Source organism: Portunus trituberculatus, chromosome 4, assembly GCF_017591435.1.
Source record: "Portunus trituberculatus isolate SZX2019 chromosome 4, ASM1759143v1, whole genome shotgun sequence".
Taxonomy (NCBI): Eukaryota; Metazoa; Arthropoda; class Malacostraca; order Decapoda; family Portunidae; genus Portunus; species Portunus trituberculatus.
This window is the reverse complement of record NC_059258.1, coordinates 8528451-8539973: the sequence shown is the minus strand read 5'-3', so window position 1 is coordinate 8539973 and position 11523 is coordinate 8528451. Positions and strand designations below refer to the sequence as shown.

Below are 11523 nucleotides of genomic sequence, written 5' to 3'. Positions count from 1 at the left end.
ATATAAAACTGGACAAGATGAACAATAATTACTTCACAGTATTATTATTTCACTTCAACATATTAATAACAACTCAGTGTCCAGTTCAATCGTTAAATGTCAGATTGCCATAACGCTGCTGATTGCTTCTTCCAAACCATCATATCAAAAAGTTCAGGGAAATAGGCTAAAATGAATTGGCAATCATTTTGTTTAATTTTTCCTTCAGGAAGTCAATAGATCACGCAGGGATGCCACAGAATGCCTGACTTTTCATCTTTCTAAGATCTGGGATTGGGGCAGAGAAAATTTAATAGTGTTCAGTGCCCTAAAAACTCAATTCTTCCATCTATCAACTTGAAACAACCTTCCAGACAACTATCCCCTCTTCTTCAATGACACACAGCTGTCTCCCTCTTCCATACTGAATATCCTCGGTCTGTCCTTTAGTCATACTCTTAACTGGAAACTTCACATCTCATCTCTTGCTAAAACAGGTTCTATGAAGTTAAACGTTCTGAGGCGTCTCTGCCAGTTTCTCTCGCCCTTCCAACTGCTTACTCTATATAGGGGCCTTATCCGTCCCTGTATGGAGTATTCTTTGCATGTTTGTGGGGATTCCAGTCACACACTTTTACTAGATAGGGAGGAATCATAAGCTTTTCGTCTCATCAACTCCCCTCCTCTGACTAACTGTCTTCAGCCTCTTTCTCACCACCGAAATATTGCATCTCTTTCTATCTTTTAATGCCATTTTCATGCTAACTCTTCTGCATGCCTCCCCTCCTCCTACAGCCTTCCTGCACAAGGCTTTCTTCTTCCTCTCATCCCTATTCTGACCAACTCTCTAACGCAAGAGTTAACCAGTACTCTCAATCATTCATACCTTCCACTGGTAAACTCTGGAATTCCCTGCATCTGTATTTCCAACTTCCTAAGACTTTTCTTCCTTTAAGCGGGAGGTATTGAGGCATTTGCTCCCTAATTTTGGCTGCCATTTTCTCTTTGTAGAGAGCCACCACTAAAGTGGGCCTTTTTTCCCTCGGCTGGCTTGGCTGGTTCTCTTCCCTTCATAAAGTGGTTCAGTCATAACGATCCTGATGGCTTCTTCCAAACACTCATCATGAAAATTTAGGGAATCAACCAAACTGAATTGACGATATTTTTGCTTTATTTTCCACTACACATTTGGACACGTGTCTGTCGACCTTTTCTGTAAAACTAAACCAATTGGTCATTGACTGTGATCTCCTACCCTGTCCTCACCTGCTCTCTCCTCCAAAGACACAAAAGGATGACTGATGTGGGGAAAGAAAAGGAGGCAACACAGGTAGTAGGGATTAACTCTCTCTCTCTCTCTCTCTCTCTCTCTCTCTCTCTCTCTCTCTCTTTGGGATCTATAACTAGACACTAATGAGAATCAGTATGTTTGATAATCATAAAACACTATATTATTAGTGCAAAAATGATATCATCCTCACATCATCAATGTTCTACCACCATCTTGGAATCTCCCATTTTCTTCCTTTAACATGATTGGAAAACATACTCTTGATAGGGCAGACACTATGCATGCTGTTTCTTACACGACCATGTTCAATTTAACCCAGTCTTACCCTACTACCATAGTCCACACATGAATATCTTTAATCAGCCTTGGGAAAACTCATAAGTTTGCTTCATATTAGATATAATAGCAGTAATGACCACTACCATAATTATAAGACAGATAGTGAAGTGAGGACACACTTACTGGAACACTCTCCAGATGAGTAATATTTAATTAATGATCCTGAAAAAAAGAGATAAGAGACAGTGAAACTGAAAGTAGTGTAGCAAACCTCTCAGCACTTGACGATTCTGTCTGGGTGTGAGGCGCACACATGCATGGGTAAAGATGATGATATGGTATGGGAGAAGGAGAGTGCCTTGTTTACAATGATCAGTGGCTGCAGTAATGAAGGGGATAATTACAACAATAGCAGGAAAGTTGGCTATATTAGCAAGGATAATGTGACACACAGGAAGTGTGCACTGTGCCTAAAATGTGGGTAGTGAGTGATGAACAAAATGTAAAACTAGAGATGTGGATGAATCTTTTTTGTCTTTCATGTTAAATTTTAGGGACATGCATGCGTGATAGTACAGGTTGAACCTCCTTAATCTGGTATTCTTTCATCCAGCAAAATGTTTGTTTGCCGGAATTTTTGAATTGGCCGGAGTGATTTGCCGGACCACCGCTAGGACGCAGTGGCGCTGTACTGTGTTTTGGAACCCGGGCATTCTGGGTCAAATTTGGATCAGAAACCACGCTGCCGCTCATTGCAAGCACCACCCACCCAGGTGCATTAACATTTTTTTTCTGTAATATTTGCCCCTAAACATGGCTTCCAAGCGACCAGGAAGTGATAGTGTTAGTGTGAACGCCCCAAAAAGGGCGAACAAATGACAATATCAGTGCAACAGAAAGTGGACCTATTGAGGAAGCTAGATAAAGGTGTTTCAGTGCGGTTTCTATGCCAACAGTACAACATTGGCTCATCAACAGTCTATGATATAAAAAAATTTTTAAAAAAACAGAAGAATCAACTTCTCAAGTTTTACTGTGAGTGTGAGAGCAAGAACATGGAGGTTCATAGAACACTTAAGGAGGGTAAAAGCAGTGATTTAAACAATGCTCTCATACAGTGATTTAAGCTTCGCGCTGGTAACGTCCCTGTGTCCGGCGAGATGATAATGGCGAGGGCAAAATTTTCCATGCTGAACTTAATTTTACGTGTTTTTCTATATACTTCTGCATGTATAACTATCATATATCAAAACAATGTTACAGCTACACTTGTATAATGCAGGGTAAATATACAGAGGGTGTTTTGTGGACCACCTATAGTTCGGAATTTTCCATGGTCCGGCAAGTCTAAGGTCCGGTGGTTGCCAGATTTGGTAGGTTCAACCTGTAGTGTGTTTTTAACTTTAAATTTAAAACTGAGGACTCCATGTAATACATCATTATCACTGCACACAGTGTGTGAGTGTGGAAGAGTGCATTAAAAAGAAGGGAAAGATGGATGGAAGGAAGTAGTATGGATCAGAAGCAGCAGCTAGGTATGAGCAATGTCAACACTCCAGCTCACCTCTGGCATCCCAACACTTTGGAGAGTTTTGTTGCAGGCAATGGGTGGCTGTTCAATCACCCCCAGTCCCTCCATGAAGGACCTGCTGATCAAAGTAAAAGAGTGAAGATAAAGTTGCGAACCAGAAGTGTTATGATGGAAACAAGAATATTTAAATTTACAGTAAGGTCCCGAGTTACGTCAGAGTTACGTTCCTGAAACATGACGTAAGTCAATTTTGTACGTAACTCGAGTTTTGTACTTTCAAAGCATATTATCGAGTTTTCAACCAATATTTTTTTATGGTTATTCAGGTAAGTAAAAGGTTATATTGTTATATTGGTATATTATTTACAACTATGTAGGAATATATTGATTAGGGCCGCGAACACGAAGGACTGCGGGTTGCCGAGAGGGGCGGTCTGAGGCCGCCAGGAGGGTGGGCAGGTCGAATGTTGTGACGCCCAGGGCGGACAGCTGGGAACTTTGTGGAGTGCGGTAGGAGTAGAAGCGTTATATAAGTAAAAGGTTATATTGTTATATTATTCACAAGTATGTAGGAATATGAAACACAAGCTTGTTTTTGTTGTTGATTAGGGCCGCGAACGCGAAGGACTGCATGTTGCCAGAGGGTGGACGCCTGAGGCCGCCAGGAGGGTGGGCAGGTCGAATGTTGTGACGCCCAGGGTGGACAGCTGGGAGCGTAGTGCAGTGCGGTGGGAGTTGAAACGTGGGCAGCGGAGCAGGAAATGCAATAGGAAAGGGCAATAGGGATCAGCAGACAAGCGCAGACGGTGCAAGTGAGCTGCGAGTGTCGTGTGGCCCAGGCGAAGGCTCCGGAGTTGTTATTGTTGTGATAGGTGTGTGAGCCCCCCAAGGTTGTCATGGTAACGGGCTTCCCATTTTCTTCTTCACTCCCTTACACACAGCTGCTGCCTCCTTCTCATGTCTTTTAATTATGTCCACTTTTTCTTGTAGCGTAATGGTTTTCTTTTCTTAGCATCACTGCTATCACTCAGGAGTTTTTTTTGGTGCCATTGAGCAAGATACAAAGATAGTCAGCAAACGCAGATGTAGGAACACTCTTGCCAGGGGCGACGGTGTGGTGGAACTGAGGTACGTAGAGTGTTATTGTATTCAAGCATGAGGCGGGCGGTGTGGTGGATAACCACTAGTGACGCCTGGCGGCCAACAATAACAATAAACCCGCGCTTACGATTTATAAATTTTCAATTTTTTAAATCTTAAATTGTCTTATAGTGGACTGACGTAAGTGCGAGTTTGACGTAACTCGAGACCGACGTAACCCGGGACCTTACTGTATATGAAATTAAAATCCATAAAAAAAAACCTTAAGCAATAGAAAATATACAATAGTGGATAAGGTGGTGAGCGTGGGATCGAAGACGCCCACGCGAGGTTCGAATCCCACCACGCACAGCCTTAAAACTCTTTGCCATTTCTCGAGTGGTTCAAAGTTACCTACATATCACCATGATACCCAGGTTCTAGGTGGTTACACTCAAGATGAGCTTGGGTGGTGATATGGGCCCTAATATGGGTACCACTATAAATAGAATTGCCTGCGCCAGTAATGGGCGGAACCTGAACAGCGCTTCCCATACACTCTTCAGGTGTGCCTACAGGACTATAGTCCTTACCGTAAAAAAAAATAAAAAATAAATAAATAAATAAAAAAATACAACTTTTGTCGCCAGAATATAACAGGCAAAAATCTTAAAATTACAAGACGAGTACACAGCAGAAGTATCAGAAAGGTGATTAAAAGCACAGCATTGCATCAATGAAAAGAATGTATGCCAGACACCAGCACCATTAGTTTTCATTTAGAATTTCCTTCCATTCAACAAACAGATAAAATGATATGACTAGGTAAATCAAGATTCATATTTAGAAATGCACTGCTCTCATCAAAGCCATTTTCAAAGGCCACAGAGATGATTAGTTAGATTCTTAAGGGATTCCTACTGTTAATAACCTAAAAATCATGTAAATTTGTCATTAGTCCTGAAAAAAATACCTTAAAACTGGTGTAACCTCAACAAGTCTTTCAAAGTAGTGAAGATGTGTTACCTAAGTATATTGGAATATGGTCACAACACTTGAATGAGAGAGTCTGAAAAGGAATAAGTACCTGGAGGCCTCAGTGCGTGGGAGGACCTCAGCTGGGGTGGCAGTGGTGTTCTGGGGCAGTTGCTTGGATGGATTGTGGCCGTTGGGAGTCGAGGGTTGCTGGGGTGATGCACATGGCTCATTGAGGGCCTCTATAAGTAGCACTGCCTCATACCCAGGTGGGTTATTCTCACCTCCCTGCCAAGGACAACAAGCATTGGAGGTATTGGTGAATGTTTCTTCTTACTAATTGTATTTCTAAAGGATTGAATCATGCTCACAATCTCCCGTCTTTCAGAGTTACCCAATTTGTCACACTTTATTTATCTTTAATGTTATGAATGCTTTTATGTCCTAGCGGGCATAAATTTGATAAGAATTAGATTTAGACAATTCAAGAAAAAAAGACAAGAAACAAATGTTTAATTGCAGAGAGTTGAGGCTGACAGCTTAACCTTGAACCCTCGTGTACCCTTTATCACGTGTGTTATCTCTCCCTCCTAGACTCTTGCCTAACTCCATGCCTCACTGCCATGCTTCTCCACCCTTTGTCTATATCATAAGACTGCTATGATCTTTTAAACACTGTTTTTCTCACTAATTTCATCCTCACAACTATACATCTCGTAACTCTTACATTAACACTATTACAAAAGATTTTGTTTACAAAGATATAAAACTGGACAAGATGAACAATAATTACTTCACAGTATTATTATTTCACTTCAACATATTAATAACAACTCAGTGTCCAGTTCAATCGTTAAATGTCAGATTGCCATAACGCTGCTGATGGCTTCTTCCAAACCATCATATCAAAAAGTTCAGGGAAATAGGCTAAAATGAATTGCCAATCATTTTGTTTAATTTTTCCTTCAGGAAGTCAATAGATCACGCAGGGATGCCACAGAATGCCTGACTTTTCATCTTTCTAAGATCTGGGATTGGGGCAGAGAAAATTTAATAGTGTTCAGTGCCCTAAAACTCAATTCTTCCATCTATCAACTTGAAACAACCTTCCAGACAACTATCCCCTCTTCTTCAATGACACACAGCTGTCTCCCTCTTCCATACTGAATATCCTCGGTCTGTCCTTTAGTCATACTCTTAACTGGAAACTTCACATCTCATCTCTTGCTAAAACAGGTTCTATGAAGTTAAACGTTCTGAGGCGTCTCTGCCAGTTTCTCTCGCCCTTCCAACTGCTTACTCTATATAGGGGCCTTATCCGTCCCTGTATGGAGTATTCTTTGCATGTTTGTGGGGATTCCAGTCACACACTTTTACTAGATAGGGAGGAATCATAAGCTTTTCGTCTCATCAACTCCCCTCCTCTGACTAACTGTCTTCAGCCTCTTTCTCACCACCGAAATATTGCATCTCTTTCTATCTTTTAATGCCATTTTCATGCTAACTCTTCTGCATGCCTCCCCTCCTCCTACAGCCTTCCTGCACAAGGCTTTCTTCTTCCTCTCATCCCTATTCTGACCAACTCTCTAACGCAAGAGTTAACCAGTACTCTCAATCATTCATACCTTCCACTGGTAAACTCTGGAATTCCCTGCATCTGTATTTCCAACTTCCTAAGACTTTTCTTCCTTTAAGCGGGAGGTATTGAGGCATTTGCTCCCTAATTTTGGCTGCCATTTTCTCTTTGTAGAGAGCCACCACTAAAGTGGGCCTTTTTTCCCTCGGCTGGCTTGGCTGGTTCTCTTCCCTTCATAAAGTGGTTCAGTCATAACGATCCTGATGGCTTCTTCCAAACACTCATCATGAAAATTTAGGGAATCAACCAAACTGAATTGACGATATTTTTGCTTTATTTTCCACTACACATTTGGACACGTGTCTGTCGACCTTTTCTGTAAAACTAAACCAATTGGTCATTGACTGTGATCTCCTACCCTGTCCTCACCTGCTCTCTCCTCCAAAGACACAAAAGGATGACTGATGTGGGGAAAGAAAAGGAGGCAACACAGGTAGTAGGGATTAACTTCTCTCTCTCTCTCTCTCTCTCTCTCTCTCTCTCTCTCTCTCTTTGGGATCTATAACTAGACACTAATGAGAATCAGTATGTTTGATAATCATAAAACACTATATTATTAGTGCAAAAATGATATCATCCTCACATCATCAATGTTCTACCACCATCTTGGAATCTCCCATTTTCTTCCTTTAACATGATTGGAAAACATACTCTTGATAGGGCAGACACTATGCATGCTGTTTCTTACACGACCATGTTCAATTTAACCCAGTCTTACCCTACTACCATAGTCCACACATGAATATCTTTAATCAGCCTTGGGAAAACTCATAAGTTTGCTTCATATTAGATATAATAGCAGTAATGACCACTACCATAATTATAAGACAGATAGTGAAGTGAGGACACACTTACTGGAACACTCTCCAGATGAGTAATATTTAATTAATGATCCTGAAAAAAAGAGATAAGAGACAGTGAAACTGAAAGTAGTGTAGCAAACCTCTCAGCACTTGACGATTCTGTCTGGGTGTGAGGCGCACACATGCATGGGTAAAGATGATGATATGGTATGGGAGAAGGAGAGTGCCTTGTTTACAATGATCAGTGGCTGCAGTAATGAAGGGGATAATTACAACAATAGCAGGAAAGTTGGCTATATTAGCAAGGATAATGTGACACACAGGAAGTGTGCACTGTGCCTAAAATGTGGGTAGTGAGTGATGAACAAAATGTAAAACTAGAGATGTGGATGAATCTTTTTTGTCTTTCATGTTAAATTTTAGGGACATGCATGCGTGATAGTACAGGTTGAACCTCCTTAATCTGGTATTCTTTCATCCAGCAAAATGTTTGTTTGCCGGAATTTTTGAATTGGCCGGAGTGATTTGCCGGACCACCGCTAGGACGCAGTGGCGCTGTACTGTGTTTTGGAACCCGGGCATTCTGGGTCAAATTTGGATCAGAAACCACGCTGCCGCTCATTGCAAGCACCACCCACCCAGGTGCATTAACATTTTTTTTCTGTAATATTTGCCCCTAAACATGGCTTCCAAGCGACCAGGAAGTGATAGTGTTGTGTGAACGCCCCAAAAAGGGCGAACAAATGACAATATCAGTGCAACAGAAAGTGGACCTATTGAGGAAGCTAGATAAAGGTGTTTCAGTGCGGTTTCTATGCCAACAGTACAACATTGGCTCATCAACAGTCTATGATATAAAAAATTTTAAAAAACAGAAGAATCAACTTCTCAAGTTTTACTGTGAGTGTGAGAGCAAGAACATGGAGGTTCATAGAACACTTAAGGAGGGTAAAAGCAGTGATTTAAACAATGCTCTCATACAGTGATTTAAGCTTCGCGCTGGTAACGTCCCTGTGTCCGGCGAGATGATAATGGCGAGGGCAAAATTTTCCATGCTGAACTTAATTTTACGTGTTTTTCTATATACTTCTGCATGTATAACTATCATATATCAAAACAATGTTACAGCTACACTTGTATAATGCAGGGTAAATATACAGAGGGTGTTTTGTGGACCACCTATAGTTCGGAATTTTCCATGGTCCGGCAAGTCTAAGGTCCGGTGGTTGCCAGATTTGGTAGGTTCAACCTGTAGTGTGTTTTTAACTTTAAATTTAAAACTGAGGACTCCATGTAATACATCATTATCACTGCACACAGTGTGTGAGTGTGGAAGAGTGCATTAAAAAGAAGGGAAAGATGGATGGAAGGAAGTAGTATGGATCAGAAGCAGCAGCTAGGTATGAGCAATGTCAACACTCCAGCTCACCTCTGGCATCCCAACACTTTGGAGAGTTTTGTTGCAGGCAATGGGTGGCTGTTCAATCACCCCCAGTCCCTCCATGAAGGACCTGCTGATCAAAGTAAAAGAGTGAAGATAAAGTTGCGAACCAGAAGTGTTATGATGGAAACAAGAATATTTAAATTTACAGTAAGGTCCCGAGTTACGTCAGAGTTACGTTCCTGAAACATGACGTAAGTCAATTTTGTACGTAACTCGAGTTTTTGTACTTTCAAAGCATATTATCGAGTTTTCAACCAATATTTTTTTATGGTTATTCAGGTAAGTAAAAGGTTATATTGTTATATTGGTATATTATTTACAACTATGTAGGAATATATTGATTAGGGCCGCGAACACGAAGGACTGCGGGTTGCCGAGAGGGGCGGTCTGAGGCCGCCAGGAGGGTGGGCAGGTCGAATGTTGTGACGCCCAGGGCGGACAGCTGGGAACTTTGTGGAGTGCGGTAGGAGTAGAAGCGTTATATAAGTAAAGGTTATATTGTTATATTATTCACAAGTATGTAGGAATATGAAACACAAGCTTGTTTTTGTTGTTGATTAGGGCCGCGAACGCGAAGGACTGCATGTTGCCAGAGGGGTGGACGCCTGAGGCCGCCAGGAGGGTGGGCAGGTCGAATGTTGTGACGCCCAGGGTGGACAGCTGGGAGCGTAGTGCAGTGCGGTGGGAGTTGAAACGTGGGCAGCGGAGCAGGAAATGCAATAGGAAAGGGCAATAGGGATCAGCAGACAAGCGCAGACGGTGCAAGTGAGCTGCGAGTGTCGTGTGGCCCAGGCGAAGGCTCCGGAGTTGTTATTGTTGTGATAGGTGTGTGAGCCCCCCAAGGTTGTCATGGTAACGGGCTTCCCATTTTCTTCTTCACTCCCTTACACACAGCTGCTGCCTCCTTCTCATGTCTTTTAATTATGTCCACTTTTTCTTGTAGCGTAATGGTTTTCTTTTTCTTAGCATCACTGCTATCACTCAGGAGTTTTTTTTTTGGTGCCATTGAGCAAGATACAAAGATAGTCAGCAAACGCAGATGTAGGAACACTCTTGCCAGGGGCGACGGTGTGGTGGAACTGAGGTACGTAGAGTGTTATTGTATTCAAGCATGAGGCGGGCGGTGTGGTGGATAACCACTAGTGACGCCTGGCGGCCAACAATAACAATAAACCCCGCGCTTTACGATTTATAAATTTTCAATTTTTTAAATCTTAAATTGTCTTATAGTGGACTGACGTAAGTGCGAGTTTGACGTAACTCGAGACCGACGTAACCCGGGACCTTACTGTATATGAAATTAAAATCCATAAAAAACCTTAAGCAATAGAAAATATACAATAGTGGATAAGGTGGTGAGCGTGGGATCGGGAAGACGTCCACGCGTAGGTTCGAATCCCACCACGTACAGCCTTAAAACTCTTTGCCATTTCTCGAGTGGTTCAAAGTTACCTACATATCACCATGATACCCAGGTTCTAGGTGGTTACACTCAAGATGAGCTTGGGTGGTGATATGGGCCCTAATATGGGTACCACTATAAATAGAATTGCCTGCGCCAGTAATGGGCGGAACCTGAACAGCGCTTCCCATACACTCTTCAAGTGTGCCTACAGGACTATAGTCCTTACCGTAAAAAATAAATAAAAAAATAAATAAATAAAAAAAAAAATACAACTTTTGTCGCCAGAATATAACAGGCAAAAATCTTAGAATTACAAGACGAGTACACAGTAGAAGTATTAGAAAGGTGATTAAAAGCACAGCAATGCATCAATGAAAAGAATGTATGCCTGACACCAGCACCATTAGTTTTCATTTAAAATTTCCTTCCATTCAACAAACACATAAAATGATATTACTAAGTAAATCAAGATTCATATTTAGAAATACACTGCTCTCATCAAAGCCATTTTCAAAAGCTGCAGAGATGATTACTTAGGTTCTTAAGGGATTCCTACTGTTAATAACCTAATAATCATGTAAATTTGTCATTAGTCCTGAAAAAAAATACCTTAAAAACTGGTGTAACCTCAACAAGTCTTTCAAAATAGTGAAGATGTGTTAAATAAGTATATTGGAATATGGTCACAACACTTGAATGAGAGAGTCTGAGGAGGAATAAGTACCTGGAGGCCTCAGTGCATAAGAGGACCTCAGCTGGGGTGGCAGTGGTGTTCTGGGGCAGTTGCTTGGACGGATTGTGGCCGTTGGGAGTCGAGGGTTGCTGGGGTGATGCACATGGCTCATTGAGAGGCCTCTATAAGTAGCACTGCCTCATACCCAGGTGGGTTATTCTCACCTCCCCTGCCAAGGACAACAAGCAATGGAGGTGTATGTGAATGTTTCTTCTTACTAATTGTATTTCTAAAGGATTGAATCATGCTCACAATCTCCCGTCTTTCAGAGTTACCCAATTTGTCACACTTTATTTATCTTTAATGTTATGAATGCTTTTATGTCCTAGCGGGCATAAATTTGATAAGAATTAGATTTAGACAATTC

General features: G+C 41.6%; 1 protein-coding gene across 5 annotated transcripts in view; it reads right to left on the bottom strand.

The window, feature by feature from the left end:
- Positions 1–11319, bottom strand: part of LOC123512699 — a 31868-nt gene extending 20549 nt beyond the window's left edge. For 3 of the 5 annotated variants that reach the window (XM_045269219.1, XM_045269230.1, XM_045269239.1), the window contains exons 1-4: positions 11148–11319; positions 9004–9088; positions 5248–5423; positions 3114–3198 (exon numbers count right to left, since the gene is read on the bottom strand). In XM_045269219.1, the coding sequence (XP_045125154.1) occupies positions 3114–3198; positions 5248–5423; positions 9004–9078 (336 nt within the window). In that variant the 5' untranslated portion in view covers positions 9079–9088; positions 11148–11319. The remainder of the gene's footprint in view (positions 1–3113; positions 3199–5247; positions 5424–9003; positions 9089–11147) is intronic. The other 2 variants (XM_045269257.1, XM_045269247.1) reach the window with 2 other exon arrangements.
- Positions 11320–11523: the final 204 nt, after the last annotated feature.